The sequence below is a fragment of the Natator depressus genome, chromosome 5 (genome assembly GCF_965152275.1).
Source record: "Natator depressus isolate rNatDep1 chromosome 5, rNatDep2.hap1, whole genome shotgun sequence".
In the NCBI taxonomy this organism is placed as follows: domain Eukaryota; kingdom Metazoa; phylum Chordata; order Testudines; family Cheloniidae; genus Natator; species Natator depressus.
Window position 1 is genome coordinate 122,405,701 of NC_134238.1, and position 25,259 is coordinate 122,430,959.

Here is a 25,259-nt window from a genome sequence, read left to right on the forward strand (position 1 = left end):
TGCCACTCCCCCACAGAGGGGGTATGTCTGGGTAACTGGTTGGAACTAACTGAGGGCTTGTCTACACTTACATTTTATAGCGCTCTAATTTGCTGGCTCAGGGGGGTGAAAAATTACCCCCCGAGCACAGCAAGTCTGAGCACTTTAAAGCGCTAGTGTGGACAGGCTCAAGTCTTTGGAAGGTGGCGGGTGCATTCTGCAGCCCAAAAGGGAGCACATTAAATTCATACAGCCCGACATGGGTGGTGAAGGCTGACCTTTCCTTGGCGGATTCATCTAGCGGTACCTGCCAGTACCCCTTGGTTAAGTCCAAGGTAGAGATGAACTGGGCCCGTCCCAGTTTCTCCAACAGTTCATCTGTGCGTGGCATTGGATAGTCGTCTGGGCGAGTTACAGCATTTAGCTGACGGTAGTCCACGCAAAAACGTATCTCCCCGTCTGGTTTGGGAACTAGAACCACTGGAGATGCCCATGCACTGCCAGAGGGGTGGATTACAGCCATCTGTAGCATATCCTGGATCTCCTGCTCTATAGCAGTTTTAGCTTGAGGAGACACCCGGTAAGGTTGGGCTCTAATTGGGTGAGCATTACCTGTGTCAGTGGAGTGGTATGTGGAGGTGGATTACCAGGAGCGCTGGGAGAGCTCTCTCCCAGCGCTCACATGTGACCACACGCACACTTCAAAGGGCTGCCGTGGGAGCATTCCCGCGGCAGCGCTGTGAAGTTTCTAGGGTAGACGTAGCCTTACTGCTCACAATGTGCACAGGAGTAACAGCAGAACAATGAGTCTCTAGAGCGTCAGGGAGCTGCATGATTTACTGATTTGCGGTCTCCTTCTTCCTAGTTAATCTTTAACACCTCTTAAGTCTGTTATGGAAATGTGCCCACCTCGCCTACAGTGCAATAAAACCAATAAACCTGCCATTCAGTAATGCATGGCAGAGAGTCCAGATCCCAGCAAGGATCCTGAAGCCAGCCACTCTGTTGGCATCACAAAATCCTGCAACTGTTCTATCAGGCCAAGTGAAAACAACCCTTCTGATCTTCTAGCATGAACGACAGCCTGCTTAAAACATTAGCAAAGCAAAACCGGTACCTAGGTCCCGCCTAATCAAAGACCTGCTGAAGCAGACACTGTAAATTACAACCATTTGGTAGACTCTACGTAAGCCTGTTTGTTGCGTTCGATATTTTAATCCATATATTATCTTAGAACGAGACTGTAAGCTCCTGGGGCAGGGACCATCTGTGTGTTCTTTGTTCGTACAGTGCCTGGCAGAAACGGGTCCATTACCGGGGCCTCTACATGCTACCGCAATACAAATAAATGACAAAAGTAGAGTTCAATGAAACCAGGGTAGGGTGACCAGATGTCCCCATTTTATAGGGACAGTCCCGATATTCGGGGCTTTTTCTTATATGGGCACCTATTACCCACCACACACTGTCCCGATTTTTCATACTTGCTGTCTGGTCACCCTAAACCAGGGCCTAAGCCACATTCCACTGAAGTCAATGGAAAGACTCCTCGAGATTTCAAAGGGCTTTGGATCAGGCCCTAAATAAAAAGCTTTCCCTAGTCCAGGACATTCCTTAAAGCGGAATAATGAAGAAGCCACTATAAACAACCAGGCAACTCCCTGGCTACTTATTCATTTGCTCTCAATGACTCCGATCTAATTTAGTCTATTGACAAGTTAAAAAATTCCCAACCTCACCCCAGCAACGCACAATCTGGCCTGTACAAATCAGGAGCTGTTCATGCCTCTTATCTCACCCCTGAGATAGAGCCTGCCGTCAGAACTGTTCTGACAGTTCTATTAATAGCAGACGCACCAGAACACAACCCGGCTTGCTCTCCAACAGCCACGCTGACTCCACACTGCTAACGAGGGGGAAACAGTAGTTCCCCTCCTCCCCGCTTTGTGCGGCAGAAGAACAAATGCACTGGAGGATCGGCTTGGTTTTTAAAGCCATCTTTGTGTTTGTGTGAGCCAGACAGACGGATGCACACACATTTCCGAGGTTGTACACTACCACTGAGAGTGTACATTACAGCCAGTCATTAGGCTTGAAAAACACAGATCAGATAGAAAAACAACTAAGTACAGAAAAGCGGCAAAGAGGCAGAAGCGCGGTGTCTGCTCACCGAACCTGGCGCTGACAATCCCAGACAGCCAAACAGCACCATGCTATGGCGCAGGACAGCTCATGCCGTGTGCTTCTCCACGTATTCATTACAATGCAAGTGTGACGTCTGACGTACTCTTCCACCATCCTGTTACATGCGGAAGAGGGGCAGTCATGATCTTTTTAGGGAAAGGTACTGAAGTAACAGCCCCTGGAGGCTGAATGTCTATTAAGCCACAGAAAAACTTCCCCAAGATTGAGACACTTGGTGGAGGTGATGTGGTGGATTGTCAGTTGCTTCTTTAAAATTCATCTAGCCTTTACTAGTGCCCAACTGAATGGTCTTCCTCCTCCTCCAGAGCACAGGATGGTTCTCACAGGTTGAACTGCATTCCACGCCTTGGCTGGCTCTGCAATGTGAATAGCAAGCACATTGCAGAACCCACCTGGTGATGCAAGTCTGGACAGACCGTACCATTCACTACCTCGACTTCGTGAGTTTTACAGTCTGGTAGGAATGGATGTGGAAATGGCTGACATGCAAGACCCCTGCTGATTGGAGCCAAGGTGGCCCGTAAGGCTGATTAAACCCACAATAGCCTTCTGTTCCTATTGCGATGCTATGTCATTTCACTTCACAAGCAGCGCAGGCTGCAGCTCTGTGAAATCAGACCCTTAGGGTCTCTCTCTGTTGCTGATACTCGCCAAAAGCCAAATGTTCCTAATCTTTTATGGCATCCTGGGAATTTAAACAAGTGACTGCACTCGCATAGCCATCCAGGGAATTACACTGATGGTCAAGGTTACTGGAGAGCCTGTTCACAAACCCAACACCCTCCTGCTCAGCCGCCAAATGAACAGCACATCAAAAGAAAAGGAGTGAGTCAGCACACCAAGCGTACCACTGAGCAGCCACACAAAGTGACAGAAATAGCACAGATTGCAGGGAATGCCAATTATATGTTTAGATCCTGAAAGCACCTATTGCCACGTACTGTGCAACTGAAGCTAACAGAGCTACACCTGGTCAGAAGCATTAACCCCAAGAGCGTTGGCAGAATATTGCCCTTAATTTGGAGAGCTATGTCAATGTATTCTTAACGAAGCAGGTCATATAAAGCGAAGATTCCCTTACAGAGGCCAGAAGGTTCATTCCGGAGCCTTAGTACAGTGTTACTCTAGCAATGCATCTGATTAACAAGGAACTTTCTTGATGAACTCCTGTTGCCAGGTACTTCGAAAGCTTTCCCAAAGTAGAGCTCTTTGGTCTTCCCTCTCTCAGGATTGTTCCCAGCTGAGAGGGAGCTTTGATTTGGGAAGCTGAATAAAGTTCCCCTTGGTCACTGGTGTGTGACTCAAACATGAAATAAGAATGGAGACACTTGCACCCTGGTAACACCAATGCTTGATCATGTGAGTTTGCATTCACACGTATGCGTCAGTTTCACACAAGAGGGAAGCTGAACGCAAACTTTCTTGTATGTTTAAGTGTCAACAGAGCCAGAGAACAAGTCGTCATTTCCCCACTAGCTTTTACATTTTTCAGCTCCTAGTATACAATAGACATGGTCTAGGAAGAGCATGCGCAGAGCTGACGCGCAATCCCAGCGCGATCATCATACATGATACAGATAAAAACTACACTTTAAAGAGCTGAAACACAGCGTCCGCTAGTCAACAGTGGTCTCTGGTTTGGCAGAGCAGCTGTCACTCCTACACTCCTGCCACTGCGATGCCTAGCGCAAACTGACCTGCGAGTACATAACTCACATAACTACACTTTACAAAAAACTGACCTGCCGGGCAGTCTCTAGGGCCCCTAACAGACTCTTTCCAGGTACGTATAAAGGGGACTCCAAGCGGCCATCCAAACACACTTCTTTGAACTTCATACTTGTCCTGGCTTAAAACCCCAGTGGGGGCCAGCAGTGCCTTTGACAGCTTGGACAATATTGGGCTGGGAAATAACGAGGTGACGGTCCTTTGCCAGTGAAGATAAGCTGCTCCCGTATCGGGCAGTGCGCTCACTGCCCATCTCCTTCATGCATTGCCCGCTTTGTAATGGCCTGAAAAGAAAAAGGTCATCAAGAGCTCTCTCCCAACCCTGAGGGCTGGCTAGAAGCTACACAGTGGTGATGCACTGAACCCTATGGAAGGATTCAAAGACCCTGGCTGTGGGGGACACCTCCATAGATAAACAGATATGCCAGATGCCAATATTTCAAATGCCCCATCGGGCAAAGCACCAAGTCTCTCGTTGATGGTCCCTCAGTGCATTTTCAGTTCCATTTCAGAAAGATGGAAAACCTTTGGGACAGATCACAACCATGGGGCTAAGTGAGTAAATTCACCGCTAGAAAGGAAGAGAGGACGGAGCCGCGCGTGTGTGTACTAGGTCTTGATCTGCTCACCCGCCTTTCCAAATGGCTGATGCAAGGATCATGGGACTGAAGTAGTGAATTGTACACAGTCACAGAAAGAGGGAACCAATGCTCCTTGCGCCTCCTTTGTTTTAAAAAAAAATCATATTTGTTTATGTATAAGATGTGAGAGAAGTGGTTCTCTCTTTTCGTACATTAAAGCAACTATTAACAAATTTAGCTCAATATCACCTCCTCCCGCCCCATATACTACTATTAGCTTAATCAAATAGCAGAACAATAGTTTTCTCACTGCATATTTCAACTCCTACCCTAAGCTAGAATATTGTTGCCACTCTGCTGAGCAGAGGTTGGTGTTTTGCAGGGGCGTTTCCCATCGGAGGAAAAGTCACTGATGGGGAGGAGGTTTTTTTAAGTGTAACTTGTTTTATCTTCACCCCTCTTCTCAAAGAGAGGTAGTCACGAACAGCAAGCAGGCAAGTCCCTCTTCTCAGAAATCTCAGCCCCAGCACCAATGGTGAGTCCTCAGGAAGCCGCTCTGCCTCAAGAACAGGCACTCATTAGAGGGATTAAAGCAAAGAGCAAAAAGTCTCCATGTTTGCAACAGCTCTCCCAAAAAGAAACAGCTTCACAAAACACACAGCATTTATTCAAAGACTGTACCCTGCCTACACGAGAAAAGAGATGAATGACTAAGTAGCAGAGTCACCTGATAATCCCACTACAGTATGTACAGCCGTGAAAAATCACTACCCTGTCAACCCCCAATTCCTATTCCAGCTCCACTGTGTCCATTTAACCTCAACAGAAAACATTGGATTTTTGTGGCTATATATTATTCTAGAGAATCAGCAATGCTATAGCCGGTATTACAATACTCAAAACAGGTGCTGGAAACTCACCTTACTCCAGAACAGTAAGAGCTTCCTTCAATGAGTCAGATCTTCAAGCGTTAATTTCTCCCCGACTCAGAACCCTCCACCACCTTTCCGTTTGGATGTGGAGGCTTGAGAGACCTCAGCATAGAGAATTAAAGCATCATTGTGGCCCACCCCCGACCCTGTGAGCAGTGAGACGGAGGCAGTTAGCCGGTCTGAAGCAGAATACTGCCACTGGCTCTGGGTGGACACCAAGCCTGGAGCACTGGAAATGGATGTACAGGCGTGACTGTCTGGATACAACGTTTGAGTGAACAGTGAGTTTTGAGGTGGGCTAATTTAATAGTGCAAGGGGGTGAATTTAAGACCAACTATGAAGGTTACTCATGTGTGTATCAACAGGCTTGACTCAAATAAACACATTTATTCACTGTAACAACTACTGAAAAGTTGTTTTAATACAACGTATTAGGGAAGGCATGAGCTTTTCCGCTTGCCATGCACATCTAAGTAGCTAGCTTTATGGAGCCATCTGAAGGGTATCTTAAGGAACACTATTTCTCAGCAGTTCTAGTGCTGCAACGTGTTATTCACCTCAAGCATCTGAGATGATTAGTATACCAGAGACTGGACCCATCGTGGAATTTCTTTGCAAGATCTACGCTGGAATACTGACAAGTCACATATTGTTTCTTATACTGATGGAAGGAAAAATCTCAAAATAACTTAATTTTTTCTTTAAAAAGCCCTCAAAAATGGACAAAGCTCAGGGCACTGAGCCCTCCTCACTCTGGGCACGAGCGCTGGTGTGGACCAGACCAATGGTGGACCAATGGTGTGGACCAGACCCAGGATTCCTACCTGCCAAGGCTGGGATTGTGACTTTGTTCCACTCCCAGGGCTGATCGTATTCATCTGCGGGCCTGTCGTCATCCTGTGGCAGCTTGCTCTCTCGCAAGCGCTGGCTCACCAAGCTGTCAGTGTCTGACTCCACACCATTGCCTTCTGGTTCATAGGGCGTGTCATAGAGCTGAATGCCTTTCTGCTGGGACTTCACGCTTTCTTGCCTTTGAAATTCTGTAGCAAAAAGAGAGAAAATAATTGTGTTAGGCTGACCACTGACTATACCTATATATTGAACAATTGTATAGCATTAAACACAGGTGAAAACGTGGCTGCAGACAGCAAGCTGTTTAAAAGCTTCCAAATTTATTTCTCTATTAGGTAACTGACATGAAACAGACCCAGGTCTCTGTCCATAATATTTTGCATGAACTAAAGATAGCCACAACGTGAATGATTTCTCCTATTGCCCAGATGATGATAAAAATACTGGAGGGGAGATAAGTGGCGACTAGATCACAGGAACCGTGCAGCACTTTGATGAGTAGCACTTCAAATGGGTCTGGTTGTATCAGCACATTTGAGCTCGCCATTATTCCCCATGTCATTTTGATACATGGCAGCACCCATAAGCAGTTACAGAAACCGAGAGAGGTCTTCATGATCACAGAAAGATGTACAGAGAGGCATTTGGGAGGCTACGTCGGATGGATGCCAACGTGTCTGTTTTATTTGTTGGATCACTACCAAAAAAAGAAACATGCCGATACTACACAGAAAAATAGTCATGCTGATATAAATAGTGGGCCTGGGTCTCTACTGCGCCAGTCCAGTTTCAGCAGGGTATAATCAAGGCATTAACACCACAATGGACCTGGAGTAACAGTGGTGAATCACACCCCTAATGTTATAATACCTCGCTCCCACCTTGCACTTTCCATCAGTAGGTCTCCAAGCACTCTACAAAAGGAGATCATGTATCATTAACTCCATTTTACAGCTGGGGAAATGGAAGGCCAGGAAAGGAAAGTGTCTTGTCCCGGGCCCCCCGCAGCAGCAGAGCCAGGGTCAGAACCCAGTCCAGGTTCTCTCCATTGGGCCACACTGCCAAGATACAGCCTACAAGTTATAGACATTACTACTTAGCAGCAGCATTACTAGAGTATTTCTTTAAAGGAGGAAACATCAATTGAAGGACTCAAATACACAAGGCCCATCCCTGCCTATTCCTCTACAGAACATTCCCAGACGAAATTGATGGCTGCTGTTTTCCATCAGTGCCGCCATTATAGTCAAGAGATGAAATCCGGGACAGACCAGGATGGCTACACTATTTCCTCTCTCTGAGGAAAAAGCATATCAGCCTCATGCAGCAGTGGTTCAAAGGGAGAGCTTTGAAGGCTCCAATGGGAATTCGGCACCTTACTCCCCTGGAAAGCCAATGAGAGTTGGACACATGACACCCATTTCTGCCTGTCAATGTCTCCCCCGAAGTCCTTCTGTGAGATTCATTTTACAGGGAAAAAAACCTCTCCAGAGAAGTCTGACTAGGGCAAACAGTGCTGTCAATTACAGTGCATGGCTTACAGCAGAAAGCAGCGCAGGCCGAGGGACGTGCTGGCCGCCCTTCCCGCAGCCCCCACTGGCCTGGAGCAGCGATCCGCGGGCAGTGGGAGCCACGATCGGCCGCACCTGCAGACGTGGCAGGTAAACAAACCGGCCCAGCCCGCCAGGGGCTTTCCCTGAACAAGTGGCGCAGAACCCACTGGCTAGGCTTCTTGCAAAGGGCACCCCTGGGCCACCTGAGCATTCGCAGTATGGGCTGTGGGAGCACGCAGTGTGCCTCAGATCTTCCAAATGTAAGACAACTGACAGTCTTTACATTTGGCTTTTCCTGTAGTACACGGACAACAACAGTCAGCTCTACTGCAGTGAAAAGAAAGGGCACATTGGGGAACAGTTTTTGGAAATGGAAAGACCAATCTCACACCGAAATCCTCTCCTGCCTGAGTACAAAGACGGCTCGTAGGGGAAGTATTCTGATCTGGGTATTTTATTGCACATACCCTTTAAAATGTCCATATGGCCCCCAGCACATCTGGCTCCCAGCTTCCCAAGGCTCTGATCTAAAGCTGTGTGTACTGCAGGGAGAGCAGGGTCCTGCACCAAGGCAAGGAGGGGTCTCCTCTGCCCTGCCTGGGATTCAAGAGTTTAACTGCAGCTGTGGGCTCCATCTCTGCTGGGCCAGACTTCAATGGAAAAGGGAAAGGTCAGACCAGAGGCCCCAAGAAGCTCTGCAGAGCCAGCTCCTGTACAGCAGCAGCAGCCGCCATCAGGTTCAAAGCCGGACATTCACTTTCCTACTAGACCACACAGACCTCAAGTACTTGGTAAAGGCCACAATACCCTGAGCAGGAATCACAACGAGCAAACATGGCAACAAACAGAAGAGCCCAGTAGAGTTACTCATTTGGAAAAGGTTACTCTGGCCTCTCCAAGAGAGCCTAACAGTGAGAGAAATTAACTGCTGAAACAATTTACCCAAGGTGATGGTAGATTCTCCATGACTGGCAAGTTGTAAATAGAGGTGGGATGTTTTTCTAAGAGCTCTGTGCTGGGAACGATTGTGGGGCAGGTCTCTGGCCTGTGCTATACAGGAGGTCAGGCTAACTCAGGGGCTCTTAACCTTTTACTTTGAGGGCCCCCCCCCGCAACACGCTACAACTCCTCCACGGCCCACCCATGCCACAACAACTGGTTTTCTGCATATAAAAGCCAGGGCTGGCATTAGGGGGTAGCAAGCAGGGCATTTGCCTGGGGCCCTGTACCACAGGGGCCTCCACAAAGCTAAGTCGCTCAGGCTTCGACTTCAGTCCCAGGTGGCAGGGCTCGGAGCCCCGGGCTTCAGCCCCACACAGCGGGGCTTCAGCTTTCTGCCCTGGGCCGCAATGAGTCCAACACTGGCCCTGCTTGGTGGACCTGCGAAACCTGCTTGTGGCCTCCCAGGGGCCCCGGACCTCTGGTTGAGAACCACTGGACTAGCTGATCACAATGGTGCCTTCTGGCCGTGGAATCCAGGGACATGTAAAACACAACCATGAACCCACATTAATCACAATCCGGCATCACAGAATTCCATTTTTATTTATTATCTGTAAAAATCTACATATAATGGATGCTTATTTCAAAGCGTTTTTCTCAGTTGCAGAACACCAAAGGGGCAGGGCTGGTCAGACAATTATTTAATGACAGGGGATGCTGAGATTCAAAAAGTTAAAGCTTTCTAATTGTAAAACACAAGTTATTAACATTGGCTCAAAATAGAGAGCATAAATATCCTTACATCAAACTCTCAAACAGCAGTTTTCTGACTTTGCCTATCTGTAAATTATAATGGTTATTCATGGAAGTGTGCGTGTGCGCGCGTGCGTGTGCGCGCGTGGTGAAATCAATGCTTATCAACATTAACTGATAAAAATTTACTCCTCCAAAGCCCAGTCATAATTTTGGACTTCACTACAGAAAAGTAATTATTTTTAATAGATCAACAAAGACTTGCAAACATCACCACCCCAACTGCATAATCCAACTTTCCTCCATACAAAAAGAAAACTGATTAAGAGTTTATTGTTAAAAACAAAAAAGAAAAAAGAAAAGGAGTACTTGTGGCACCTTAGAGACTAACCAGTTTATTTGAGCATGAGCTTTCGTGAGCTACAGCTCACTTCATCGGATGCATCCGATGAAGTGAGCTGTAGCTCACGCTCAAATAAACTGGTTAGTCTCTAAGGTGCCACAAGTACTCCTTTTCTTTTTTCTTTTTACGAATACAGACTAACACGGCTGTTACTCTGAAACTTGTTAAAAACAATACTTCAAAATAAATCATCAGAACTACTATGGAAGAACAACTTCACAGCTGGGCAGAAGCATTTCCAATGTTAACTCATACAGTCAAGATGCAAATAAGCGTGAAGGAAATCATACTGAAACCCAGTGATGCATCTAAACTACACAGTTCCAGATAATGCACAGCCGTGGATTTCAGACTACACTCCCACCTTTGTAACAGTAACAAAGCCAAGAAAACAGTTATCTGACTAGTTCTTCTACAGCATCTTAAGTGTATGAGAAAAGTGTCGTTCCACATCATTAGCACTTTCACATAGTGAAATATAGCGACTCTTTAGTGCCTATATTGAAAGTGTGTCTTTGTAAAAGACTTTTGCTCAAGGGCAGAATTCTACATTAAGAAAACTCTCCCTGTCAAAGATCACATAGGCTGCACTCAGCTATACACTATTAATACACTCCTGACCCTTGCTGGATCAGAACCACAAGCGTCTCATCTCCTTTAAAATCACACCCATATTTAGCGTCTCTGGCAGTTTACTAAAATGTGAAATGTGTTTTGTATTCAAAGAATACAAAGGACAATCTTCCTAAAACCAAGAGTCCAGAGCGAACAATGATCTCTACCTGCATTTGTGCTGCAGACACCATTAACCCCATAGGAACCCATGAAAGGCAGCAGCTAGCAGTCATATGTTTTAAGTCACAAGTTATTTTTACAAAGCACCAGCAAATTCATAGAAAAATGACCTTATTAAAGGATTTGGCAGGTTGCTATTTCATGCCTTCTACTCAGAGAACACGAGTATTAAACAGACATGTGTCTGAACCCTGACGCAGAAAGGTTTTCCACGTGAAGCCAGGCACTAATGCAAGCAGAGAAATATTAAGATCCCTTTAATTTGTTTGAATTTCAGTCTTCATTAACATGTCAAATGACTATTTACACAAGAATGTGATTTGTCTCAAAGTTAAATCACACGCACTTTCCCCGTCAGCAGCAAGCTGAACGGAGAAGCTGCTGCAAAAGCAGTGACAGCGTGATGCACGCTGACAGCACAGCCAGGACCGGAATACTTAAGTACTCGTTATTTGTAGGAGGCAGAACATTTGTGCTGGGGCACTTTTTATGAATTTTCATGAAAGCTGTAATCACTACAGCTCTAAGCGCTAAAATAATTCTTGGAATGACCAAGGAATCTGAAAGTGTGTTAATTCCGCTTTCTCGAAGTCTGGCTTTGAGGATTACAAGGCCACGGATCTTTTCATTCAAACAGAAGCAAGAGCAATCAAGAATGCATTGAACAAAAGGCTGCTAAAGCTTTATATAGACTATTTTCTGCTTTCTTTGAAGACCAAATTTTAATGCCCTGATTTTCTCATTTATTAATTTTATCCTTTGATCTCAATACTGAAGTGCACTTTTCTAGAATTATGCTTATTAAGCTAATAAAATTCAACAGCAGTACAGGGAATTGAAGTTTCAATGGAAGAAACTTACTGTTACTTTTGTTGCTAGCAGGTTGAAAGTCACCACAATGGGAAGAATAAACTTACCTGCAATTCTTATTCTCTGCAGTTAGTGGTTCTAGCAGAGCCATGCTCCAGGTTTTCAGGCTCCTGTGTGAAATTCAGAGGCTGACTAGCAAGCTAAAAGAATTCAGAACTTTCAGGAGTGTCAGATTATGTGACCTACAGGCTGAGCTAAAATGGTTATGGCTTCCAACTGCCAAACTCCTCTTTGACAAAGAAACATGCATACAATATAGAGAGCTACGACTATCAACAGGAAGCAGATAACTGCTGTAGCAGATACACTAGCGCTAAAGTTGCTCTTAAACTTTTCAGTAGCCTAAATTACTAAACAACTTAAGTATTTGCAGCATTCCCATGGTACCCTCTTACTTGAGGGAATATCTTTGGAGTTAAATAGGGAAGTAGCAAAAACCCTGCAAACAGAGAAGTAACATTATCTAAAGAAAACTGGAAAGTGTTCTTTGTTTTGGAGACCGGCACTGTGCCTTCCGAGAACAAGACTGATTGACTAACATTTTCTCCTCCTCCAAAGTAAATGGAGTAGATAACAAAGCTATTTTTCCGGAATCTATACAGCTCCTTACTCACGCTGAAAATAAGAGATCAGGAAACAAAGTGAGCAGATCAAAAAAATGTAGCCCCGTCCCTAACCCTAAACACATTCGTTTCCGGTTGGGGGAGAAGGGAAGTTGTTTCCTCTATCCATGAGCCAAATATTTCCATGATGTAACTACTAAATAGTTATAGCTCAATCTAGCCTGATACACTGCTGCAAAACATTAATTAAAACCCTTGGAAATATTCCAAGTTTACGTCTGATTGAAACACAAGTCCAGGAAACTTTTCTTTTTATATTTCTAACACAATGAAATACAGATTAAGACACAATTCAGTATTTTATGTAAATATTTGTACTAGGCACAGTATATAAAGGTACCCTGAAGTCAAGGAAATGCTTATCAGCATTTAATTGGCAAAAGAAGAACAGCTGTCTCCGAGTACCAGCATCTGCACTGAGTGGTACTATGCAATAAACATCCTGTCGTATCTTTAATGAATCTTGATGCCTTAAAAATATCACATCTGGACTACGGTTGCAGCAAAGGATGAACCTGCCAGGACTGCGAACTGTCTGATCCGTGTGGCACACTGTGCCACATTTAGACTGAAGCTGTATCTCCATGCACCACGTGTTGGTGTCCTGGTGATACGACACCTATGCCACAAAGGCCTATTATACAGGTGCTTCAATGTTATTCCCATTGGTCACAACAGACATTGACAGCATTCTGACACATCACCCTGAAGGCCCCAAAGTGAAACTGATGTTATAGTCAGTCTGGCAGGTCCAGTACTGTGATTTGTGTTTCATAGGGAACACACTTACCCATTGGGGGGGGGGGGGGGGAGGGAAGGGAAGGGAATGTACGCATACCCATTGGGGGGGGGGGAAGAGGGGAGGGGGAAACAACAACAAGTAGTGGTTAGGTGTCTTGCCACCTTTGACACAGCTGACTAACGGGGAACGTACAAAACCCACCAAGCATTTCTGCTACCGAACAGCATGAGCAGCCGGTCCGCCAGCCCCACAGTGAGATACAGCCACAACAGCACCGTCCACCAAAGAGCTGCACCAAAGACCAAATTTGGAACTCTGAACCGCCGAGGCAGCTGCTCTCTTCTGGGCCCCTGCACATCCTACAACCCCGAGCGAAGCGTGGAAGAGCTGGGGACAAAAAGGCATTCTCAGCCAAGAGGATCCCAGACTAGAACAAGCTTCCAGAGGAGAAAAAGGCAGACTCTGGCTGCCCCTAGGAAACACTGCAGATCTTTCCTCTTCGCAAAGGCCTTTCCAAACTAGGAAAAGCACAGAGTTACACGGGCTCTCCTTCTGCCCAAAAAGCCCAGCCAACCTATCCCTCAGAACAAGTCAACCCCAAAAGCTCAACACAATCAAATACAATTTAAAGAAAACCACACACACCCTATCCCAAGTAGAGATTTACTGCAAAAAGGGAGAAGTGCCAGACACTCCATGGAGTCCACTAGGGACTTCGCTATTGCTCCTGATTTTACACAGAAGGGGCTTAGATACCGTGGTGATGGGCAGCAGCAGCAAACCCCTTGGCCGGTTATAAACATTCTCCAGCTCAGACAGGGCTACTCAGATACCTACTGGGCTACCCCAAAGGCCGCGCTCTCCCCCCGTCCCTGCCTCCCGTGTGCTTACATTACTGCCTTTCAGCCAGCTCAGGACAGGAGTAAGCCCGCTGGTGCTGCGCCCGTTAGCTAAAGGCTTTGCATTGCTCTTTTCCAGGTTGGGTGAAAAGAGGCCAGGGCCCAGAGGTGGAACCCTCCCTCCGACCTTACCTTACTTACACTGCCCAGCAGGCTCGCAGGCCCTGCCAGAGGGAGAGAGGGGAACATCTAATATATTTAAGCAGACACTTGGTCGTGCCACCTAAAGGAGGCTACAAACTAATGTACTGGTTTGAGATGCTTCTATTTTCTCAAGAAAATGCTTTCACTGGAGCACAGTACCACATTGGCGAGTGCTCCACAATGTTAGCTGATCAGCCAAGCGCTCCTCAGTGAAAGCTTCAACACACATATTCCATGACACTAAATGTTTATTTAAGAGAGAGGCTAATTGCTCCATCAAAGCTGTTAGGGTTTGCGAGGTAAAACTCTTCCCCCTCTCCGTGTATTTATTTTGCGGAGATCATTACAAGAAAAGAAGATAAGACACTTCAGGCAAAAGCTGTGCTATATCCAACAGCAAGCAAAGGGGCAGTCTTTACAAGGGGTGTGGCAAGGCATGGGGGCTGCAGAGCCTACTGGTTTCTATTCTACCTTCAGTGCCCATGCATCACATCAACAACAGTAGAGGGCCCATGCACAGCACGGGAGGAAAGACACCAGAGCGTTTTGCTTCAAATGCCAAACGTTGGAAAGTGCAACACGGCGAATTAAAATATATTTAAACAATCACCAAACCACAAGTGCAAGTGGCTAGACTTCAGGCTAAAGAATGCTCTGGAACTTTGCATCCAGAATTCTCCCCAGGGCCAAGATTTCCATGGGGAAAAGGTGGGGGGGAGGTGATGGCAGACTGCCAGTGATGCCTCCCTGACGGTCTGGGTCAATCTATACCAGGCCTGACAGCTGACTCCAGGGGAGTGCTGGAGTGCACCAGGCTCCAGCCATGGCACATTTCTAAACTGGAGGTGCTGGTGGGAAGGGTGGGGAATGTCTGCTGTGGCAGTTTAAACCTGCCAGGGACCCCTACATACACGGGGCAATGACTCCCCTATTGAGGAGACGTGGACGCTTCTCACTCCCTTTGCACTGTAGGTGCCCCAGAGTTTGTCTGTGTATTTCCAGAGCTGTTGGAGCTGAGTCGGTCCCAGGATATTAGAGGGACAAAGTGGGTGAGGGAATGCCTTATATTGGACCAACTTCTGCTGGTGAAAGAGACAAGCTTTCAGGCCACACACACAGCTCTTCTTCAGCTCCTACACGTCCAGGCTTCTGCCACAGCCTCAGCGTTAAGTATGTTTGTAATCTGTGTAAAAAAGTAATCAATCATGTGGCTAGCTCTAGTCCTGCTATCCCAAGTTGCTATAATGTGTTTTTCAACATTTTATATGCTGAGACTCCCCAACATCCCTGATGGAAATGCCTGCCTAAGACACTGCTTTATCAATCAGACAGCACACAGTCACTTTTGCATGCATCACTGAGAAATTAGAGATAGAGGGTAATGAAACACAGACACATTAACCAGCAGACTAATCAGCTGTGGCATGACAAATCTGCTCTGACTCAACAGTTGTGTCAGATTCTAAAGTGTACTGACCCAAATAGATCAGCTGTAAGTAAGACAAATAGACCCATTCATTTCCTGCCACAGATTCCCACATTAGTGCATAGTTTAAAGCCTAATCTTATCTGTTCTATTGCAATTATTCAGCTGGTTTCCCAAAAACCCTGGTTAGCGAGCTTTTGTTCAACTAGATCAGACAGTGCAGATAACACATTGGAAGTGAAACTGCTACAAAGTACAAGTTCCTGAACAGCTAACCTCAGAAATAATTTCCTAAATAACGCAGGACTGACTGCTATTTACGGCTTTGGTACTGCTAATAAACAAGAGAAACAAAAGCTCTAGATGAGTATGAAAAATGCACATCAAGAATTACATTACGAGGACCAAATCTAATACTGCTTTATAAATATTAGTTGTCCCCATGAATGGCAATGAACTACCATATAAGTGACAGGTTCATGGCCTGAGCATTTTGTGAGGTGGCTGGAGTGAAGCAGTTAGTTTAAACTAACCACACCTTGTTTACTGAGCTGCTTGCTGAAAATACTTTGCAATGATTTTATGGTTCTTTCACGTGAAGACTGCTACCAGTGCCTCTTAAGTGAGAGTGAAGGGCTGGATCCAGCAAAGTACCTATACATCTGCCTAACTTTAAGCACCTGAATAGACCTCACGAGGGGACTGCAACGGAAGTATTCGCCATACGCTTGACTAAAAGCACTCTGCTGGATCAGTCCCACAGAGAGCAGCGATTAGAATTCAGGAAGTCTTGTCTCCCAGTTCCGAGTTCAGAGTACACCACTCCTCTAGACTGTGGACCTATATGAAGAACGAAGAGAAAGGAAGGCGGTCCTGGGGAGAACTGAAGGCCACTTACCAAAACACTATCCTTAACAGAATTTCCTCCCAGGAGAACTGGATCGAGCTTTTTTGCCTCCTGGGTATTTATTAGTAGGAAGAGGGAAATCTGCCTGTACCTGCTGCATAATATGTAAAATCTTATCCATCCGAGACTGAATATCAATGTAATACTGTCCTCACCAGTTAAACATGAATATTTAAGTACCTCTAGCTGCAGGATTCTTGGCATCAAAGACAAAGCAAGACAGCTTTATCATCCAAAAGTTAGACGTATTTCTGTGAGCAAATTTTCAAAGCAGACAGATGAACTATATATAAAGATGTTTACTATTGGAAGTCTCTGAACGATTAAGGGTGAATTAAATAGGCAATGAGTGACCAACAATAAACTGCGATAGATATGAACTTGTGCTCTAGCCCTGCTGGTCATCTGGATCCACTGTCCCGTCAATAAACCCCATGTTAAAATCATGTTCCTGAACAAGGGGAGTCCCATGGCCCCCTGGAAAGCACTTGTTGGGGAAGGGGCTCATCTTCAGTAGGACATGCAGAAGAGTGCAGCTGATGCATCCATTGTGACAGTGCAGCTTTTGAAATGTGCATTCACATTTCAAATGAATAAGCCCCAGAAGAAGAGAGTCTAAACAGCAACAAACACTGGACAAGATGTTGCTCCACTAAAGCAACATAGTGACAAAGAACAGTGCGGCCTCTGCCTCTACTTCCATTTTGTGTTGGTCCGTCTCAACTCTCTTGAGCCCCACCTACCAGAAACAAGTCTCCCAACGGCAGCTGGGATCATGATCCTGTTTCAGAAAGGTGGTTGCTCAGATAATTGAGGACGCCCACTTACAGACAAGGGGTCAATCCAGTTCTCACTGAAAGACTCAATGGGGGACAGCGGGAGCTGGATCAGGCCTGGGAAGAGGGGTTCTTTGCTCCTGTGGACTCAGGCCTTGTCTACCTGGGGAATCTGCCCAGACTCAGCAGCCAATGACAAGCCACTGATAAAGCTGCACTGGCATGGACAAAGAAAGCCAAGATTTACACCCCTGTTTGAAACCAGATTCTGGCACACTGGTGCAAGTCACAGCATTTCTTGTATATGCTTGAGATTTGGCAACTTCCGTGACCAGCCATCAACTCCTGGAACTGGTGCAGTTTCCCACTCCTGAGAGCAGAGACTGTTGCTGTTTTTCGTACACTTCCGTGCACATTCATGAAACTTACGCCCAACCCGGACTAGATTTAAACCAGTAATTTAGAGGTGAAACTTTCTGTGTCACATCACTCGTCACTTGAGCCTTACAGCCCAACCTCACAAATAAAAACCTATTTCTAATCCCATATATAAAAGCTTGCTTCACTGGTGTGGTGCGGCCATCTGCTCAGTGGATGGACAGACGGACGCATTTCCAAAATACAGACCGCAATGGAGAGCTCTACCCAACAGGTAGGTTTTAATCTAAGCAAAGCAAATTGCTTTCCAATCCATGCAGAATGCCTAGGACTGGAGGGAAAGACATATGGGAATGCAGCCCCCCGTCCTTCTTAGTGAGTCTTATTCCGAAAGAGAAAGCACTGGGAAGCATAACGAAGTTCTGAAGGGATGATTGGTGGGTGCCTCAGGATTTAACAGGAAGCCCAACTAAAAATAAGCCACCAAACCAACCTACAACACCCTACCAAAGCATACCCAGACCCCAACAGTGTCTTTATAGCCCCCCAAAGAGGGAGGAAAAGCCAGAGGCTTCATGTGACTTTGTTATTGCTATTGATTTTTCATGGAAGGCACTCAGATACTGTGATGATGGTAAGCATCATAAAACCTTACGAGATAAGAACATAAGAATGGCCACAGTGGGTCAGACATTTGATCCATCTAGCCCAGTAACCAGTCTTCTGACAGTGGCCAATGCCAGGCGTTTCAAAGGGAACAGAACAGGGCAATTATCAAGTGACCAATCCCATCATCCAGTCCCAGCATCTGGCAGTCTGAAGCTCAGGCACACCCAGAGCATGGGGTTGTGTCCCTGACCTTTTTGGCTAATAGTCATTGATGGACCTATCCTCCAGGAACTTCTCTCATTCTTTTCTGAACCCAGCTATCCTTTTGGCCTTCAGAACATCCCCTGGCAACAAGTTCCACAGATTGACTGTGTGATGTGTGAAGAAATACTTCCTTTTGTTTGTTTTAAACCTTCAGCCTATTAACGTCATTGGGTGACCCCGTAGTTCTTGTGTGATATGAAGGGGGTAAATAACACTTCCCTCTTCACTTTCTCCACACCAGGCATGTCCCCCCTTCGTCGTCTCTTTTCCAAGCTGAACAGTCCCGATGTGCATTAACTTGGCATTTATCAATATTGAATTTCATCTGCCATTTTGTTGCCCAGTCCCCGTTTTGTGAGATGCCTTTGAAACTCAAGTATCTTGAGTAATTTTGTCATATCTGCAAACTTGGCCACCTCAGAGTCTACTCCTTTCCCCAGATCATGTTGAACAGCACTGGGCCCAACACAGACCCCTGGGGAAACCTGCTATTTACCTTCTCTCCACTGTAAAAGCTGACCATTTATTCCTACTGCTTGGTTCCTATCTTTTAACCAGTTACTGATCCATGAGAGGACCTTCCTTCTTACTCCAGGACAGCTTACTTTGCTTAAGAGCCTTCAATGAGGACCTTGTCAAAGACTTCCTGAAGGTCCAAGTACACTTTACCCACTGGATCATTGTTATACATATTTGTTGATTCCCTCAAATAATTTAACAGATTAGTAAGGCATGATTTCCCTTTAAAAAAAGCCACATTGACTCTTCTCCAACAAATCGTGTTCATCTGTGTTTCCCGCACCTCGGTCTGGGACATTCCTCAGATCGGTCACCTAAAAAGAATGGCTCAGGTTTGGGAATCTCCCTCACATCCCCTGCAGTGTAGACTGATGCAAAGAATTCATTTAGCTTTTTCGCAACGGTTTTTTCTTCCTTGAGCGCACCTTTAGCACCTCAATCGTCCAGTGGCCCCACTGGTTGATTAGCAGGCTTCCTGCTTCTGATGCACTTAAAATAATTTTTCTATTAATTTTTGAGTCTTTGGCTAGTAGTTCTTCAAGTTATTTTTTGGCCTAATTATAGTTTTACATATGACTTGCCAGAGTGTATGTTCCTTTCTTTTTTCCTCACTAAGGGTTGACTTCCAATTTTTAAAGAATGCCTTTGTCTCGATCTGCCTCTTTTACTCTGTTGGTTAGCCATGGAGGAATTTTTTTGGTCCTTTTTTTTTTTTTTTTTTTTTAAATATTTTGGGGTATACATATAGTTTGATCCTCTATTATGATGGTTCTAAAAAGTTTCCATGCAGTTGGCAGGCATTTCACTTGTGACTGTTCCTTTTAATTTCTGTTTAACTAGCCTTCTCATTTTTGTGTAGTTCCTCTTTCTGAAGTTAAATGCTACTGTGGTGGGCATCTTCAGTATTTCCCACCCCCCTCATCTCCAGGATGTTAAACTTAATTATATTATGGTTGCTATTACTGAGCGGTTCAGCTATATTCACCTCTTGGACCAGACCCTGTGCGCCGCTGAGGATTAAATCAAGAACTGCCTCCCCTTGTGGGTTCCAGGACTAGCTGCTCCAAGAAGCAGTCATTAATGGTGTCTAGATTACTTGGGGGAAGCTGAAAGCACTGAGGAAAGAGGATATTTTCAAAGCACAAAGGGCAGCTAGAAGTGAGGAATCTAACTCCCATTTGTGCCTTTGAGAGCCTCCCCGAAACCTACCAGTGCATGGGCAATCTATAATATCACGGACTGTCGGCAACTGCAGTGAAGCCCATGGGTCCTGTCCAGATTTTCTCTTTCTTTAACTGTATGCCAGTTGTCACTGATTCTTCTATCAAATCCTTCAATTATTAGCCTCTCTCTTAGTACTGTCTTCTCCCATCCCCCTCCTCTTTCTTTACTGCAACATCACATTGACAAGACCCCTCCTCCCCCCGCAGTGCTTCAGGAGTTGATTCGCACCAGAGTCAAAGGAACAGGAGAGAGCACAGACATTTGGAAGGCTCAGCTGGCCTCAGCCCTTTTCGGTAGGCCTGCACAACCACTGTCCCCTGCCCTGCTCACCCTCAAGTGCAATTCCTGACCCTTATCACCCCAATGCACAGGGCCAACCTATGGGCGTAAAGAAGGTTAAGAGGAGGATTCTTTAGGAGACACCCCAAATATAAAGGGTTGGGGTCCAGGGAAGGGAAGTGTTTAGGTCTCTCCTGCTGGAGAAGGGGAACATAACTGCTTGTTTCTCCCAAACTTAGCATGGAAAGGAGCCTTAGGACTATCTTCACAAGATGAAGGGTTAGCCACGCTGCAGGGACCAAAGACCAGGTTCTGCTCCAAGGGGCATCACTCATTCTAGCTCAGCCCACCCAGCTGAGCTGCTTCCTGCTCTGGTATTGGCTTGAGCCAGCCATCTGTGTCTGCTGTAAAGCGTGTGTCACGACAGCACAACACTCAGGCAAAGTGCTCAGAGTGGAGTGATGGTGATGCCCAGGACTGCGACCCAGGAGAATTCCTTTCGCCGGGGTGGGGGGGCTGGGGGCAGAGGATTTTTTACTGAATTCTTTTGCCTCCCACACGCCTAGTTTTGAAAGCAAAATGGGAATTCCTTTAGTTTTTGCAGTGATCTGAAGCCAGACATTTATTCCATATTCTCCCTCCCCCCCCCCCCCCCCAGTATCCTCTTTTCCATTAGATGAGTGCTGGATCAGAAGTTTTAATTGCCACCATAAAACTGGTATAATCTCTGCAGACTTCCGCTCTTCAGAATAAATTAATGCCAGTCAATTAGGCAGCTACTCCAGATAAGTCCCCTATCCATTCCCCGAGTGAGGAAAGGGAGAGGAGCAGGAATCCTTCCTTCATGTGAAGTGTCTGGTTTAAGAACGTCTGGTGATGCTTGGCCAGCGACCAGCTCTCTGGACTCCGTGGTAGCCTGTTGCATCATTACAGTACCAAACCCAGTTTGTCCCTAGACTCGCTTGTATTTTATTGTCTGGAGCCATGCAAGATAATAAACTAATGCTTCCCCTGGATACCCCACATCAGGGATAGGATGATGCAGTAATTCCACTGACAATGTCATGCAACCAACACTGAGTACATCTATCTACACTGCAAATAAAAACACAACAAAACCAAAAACCAAAACCACGGCAGCAAATCTCAGAGCCCAGGTCAAGAGACTCAGACTCACTTCATGGGGCTAAAAATAGCAGCATAGATGTTCCCGCCTGGGCTGGTGCCCAGGCTCTGAAACCTGGTGAGAGAGTAGGTCTCAGAGCCGGAGCAGAACATCTACTCTGCTATTTTTAGCTGCATAACACATGCCCAAGTCAGTTGGGCTCAGGCTTGTCACCACTGGGGGTTTTGGTTTTTTCCCCCCCTTGCAGCGTAGACCTACCCTGTAAGGACCCAGGGTCAATCTACACTTTGGTTTCCATTCCCAAACTCAAGTCTAGTTTATTGAAAGGCCAGCCTCTGCAAAACTCATTCTTTACTGGATCAGAGGAGCAGCAACCTGGGTGTTGGATCAAAGCTTGTGTCTCCCACGATGTGGGTGATGGAACTAATTTTTGATTTACTGAAGGTGTTTTCAGATACCTGCTAATAGTTTAACATTTCATGTACCTCTCCATAACCCATCCTGGAGCTGAGCTCTGTGTGTCCTTTTAAGCAATGAATTTTGTTCCAGAAACTCCTCTAGGACTGGCACAGTCAGGCATCAAGACTAAAATTGGGCCTTCTTTAAAACAGGTGTTGAAAAATACAAAGAAGTTGAGAAGTGTGTGGTGTATGCAGGAGCTACTCAAACCCAAGCATTTGCCTTCCTCTGCTTTCCCCTACAGCAGCAATTAGTCAAAATACTGAGAGCTGCACGAATACTGATTGCATATAAGCAAAAAAGAAAAGCCATGTTTTCTCATTAGGCCTCCTTAGGAACACAGGACAACACCTTTGTCAAATGGACATAATATCAAACGGAAACAGAAAGAGGAGCAGTAAGGAGGATTCCATATATCAAGCAAAAGGAGATTTTGAAAACAAATGCAGTTTTGTCCATTCATGTGAGGGACATTATTTTGTTTAGCCCTGTTTACTTTTCAGTGTCTTGTGCCTTTTTTCCCCATTTTTACTCAAAAGCTTCACACAAATCCAGGACAGACTGCCCACATACCTATTTTAAAGAACAAGTCAAAATAATTGTCTATCTACCCATGTCCATATGAATAAAGGCAGGGCAAGAAACAGCTGAATATGAGTGATGATCATTTTACAACAATCCGGAAAGAGGGCTATATCATTTTTCACTAGAGCCAGGGTTTGACTTCTGTAGGAATTACTGAGGAGAAAAACGCTAATCCTCCTTTAGTCGCAAGGAAGCTGCCCTTTGAACAATCTGTACAAGGCGTGCTGGTGGTCACAGTACTTCGGCGGTCATTGTGTTATAACAATTCCCATCTCGAGTTTAACAAGCTAGAGTGTGAGATGAACTCTTATGTCATGATTCTATACAGCATTCGCAGAGGAAGAGACTTTGGTAGTCAAGAGACAGGTGCTGCTCAAGAATATTTTCAAGTGTCTCTTTCCTGTAAACACCATTAATGAGCTGCAGTCCATGACAACATACCAATGTGAATAAGGGTTTAGAAGGAAACGTCCAGCGAAGCAACGTATGATAAAAATGTCTTCAAATATGAACTTCCAGTGGGGTAACAGCTACAGGGGAATCTGCCCAGTTGAACAGCCCTGAATGTCACTTCTCCTCTATCCCTCAATTAAAAAAAACCCATTATGTATAATTTCTTTAATTACTTGATCTTAGAAAAAATTACTATGTACTTATCAAACTAATGGAAGATCAGATCAATCTGTGTCACCGCTTTGGAATTCACCATTTTAATTTAGTTCACATCAAAGCCAGGATACAATTGACAAGAAGTCTCTCTCTGAGCACCACATTCTTCCTCCTTCATGGATCCCTTTTGCTTTATTTACAAGGCCTAATGCAAAAAGCAGCCACATCTGAACGCATGCTCACAGCTTAGTGGACACTTGAGTTTCTTGTTAAGAGGTGCAGACCAAGTGTCAGAGCATGCGGGTTCAAATCGCTGAAGGAGTTTTCCTGTAAAGCCTCAAGGCCATGTACCAGATGGGGTGGGTATAGGGTCACTTTCAGCTCTCTGGGTTTATCCATTTACTGTATTTTTAACTTTGTTCATGTCCCTGGAAGCAAACAGAAACTCCCCCTTCCTGCCCCCCTCACATTTGTGTGTCAGTACAAGGAATGCAACAAACCACTAGGCCAAACTCTCTTCAGGTCAGGGAGCTCTTGCACTTTGGGCTCCTGGCATATGAAGAGCTGAGGAAAAAAGAGGGCTTTTTAATTTCCAAAAAACCCATGGCTGGAAAATGAACCCAGACAAATTCCAATTAGAAATTAGGCACACGTTTTCAACCGGGAGGGTGATTAACCTCTGAACAAACTACCAAACGGTGGTGGGGGGCCTCCATCTCTCGTCTTCAAATCAAGATCAGTTGTCTGTCTGGAAGATCTCCTTTAGCCACACACACAAGTGGGCTCGATACAAGGGTAACAGGGTAAAATTCTACCGCCTGCATTCCACAGGAGGCCAGACTACAGGTGCACTCTGGTCTCTCCTCGCTTTAAAAACCCATGGCCCTTATACAGACCGCTTGGAACCAGGTGCACCGAGCTTGTCAAGCTGGGGTCCTTGAGGAAAGTTGACTTGTTTACAACCTTTCCACCCTGGGATTCTGAGGCTGTTGTCCAAATCCAGGCCCCTTGTGCGGCGAAGCAGCCGCTGCAAAAAGTGAAACCTCCCCCAAAGAGCGAGTGCTGAGATACCAGCTCTAGCACGGTGGCTCTCCAACTTTTTTGGACCAGGACCCATTTGTAAACATCGACAACCAGTCCCGACCCGGAAAATAGCTGAAATGAAAACACACAAGTATTTTGGTCCCAAAATACTTATTAGCCACCACGCAGCACCATCACCCCCCTTGCGCCCGCAGGCATGACCCTGTCACAGACCCTGCCAGCGTTGCAGCCTCCCCATTTACTTCCTCACCCACCGCTTGGCGCTCCGTGCAGCCTCCCCAGGAGCGTGGTACCAGCACGCTGTGGGGCACAGTCCCAGTGCGTCTGCCTTTGCCCCCTATCACCCCCGCGCTCTGCAGGGCACTGCGCCCGGCTGCCCAGCTCTGCCAACTTCTTGGGAAATGCCAAACGTGCATGCCCGGCCCCGCACTGAAGCGAGCCCCATGGCACTACCAGCAGGGATGGCAGGGCCACAGTGTGTACAGCCAGCCCCGGCCCCACCACGAGTGCCCAGAATGCCGGGCGAAGCATGGGCACATGCCGGGCTCTGTGAGGCCCAGCTGCTTGTGGAGCGCCAGGTGCATTGGCTGCAAAGGTGCCCCACAGGGACTCTCCCCTTCCCACCGCTCCTCTGGGACTCCATCCCCTGCGATTCTGGTATCCCCCACTGCTTTGCGAGGCAGGAATAATCCCCCTTCCCGCCCCCCAGTGCTCACCAGCTGTGCCGGGTCAGAAGGGGCTGCTACAGCCCAAGGCAGGGGATGAACCCAGGGTGCTGAAAGTTGCCCAGTTTTCACCCAGGGACTGTGCTGGGGTTGAGTGGGAGAGCCAGGCAGCTCCCTTCTGCTGGGCTGCACTCGCTTTCTTCTTTTACTCTCTCAAGCTGCCTCCCCCTCCCAGAGCCGCCACATGTCCGCCAAGCAGCGCGATGGGCTGCTCGCAAGGCAGCTGGGCGCCAGCAGAGGCTGCCACGCACAAGGCAGAAATAGGCAGGCGGGCCAATAGGCCCCATCACGTCCCTTCCCGAGGCAGCCAGCAGGTGGGGCTGGGAC

The 25,259-nt window shown here is 46.4% G+C and overlaps 1 protein-coding gene across 1 annotated transcript in view; it reads right to left on the reverse strand.

The window, feature by feature from the left end:
* Window positions 1–25,259, reverse strand: part of SHB (SH2 domain containing adaptor protein B) — a 144,789-nt gene that overhangs the window by 50,604 nt on the left and 68,926 nt on the right. Inside the window, exon 3 of the mRNA XM_074953556.1 lies at window positions 6,251–6,466. Coding sequence (XP_074809657.1) covers window positions 6,251–6,466 — 216 coding nt within the window. The remainder of the gene's footprint in view (window positions 1–6,250; window positions 6,467–25,259) is intronic.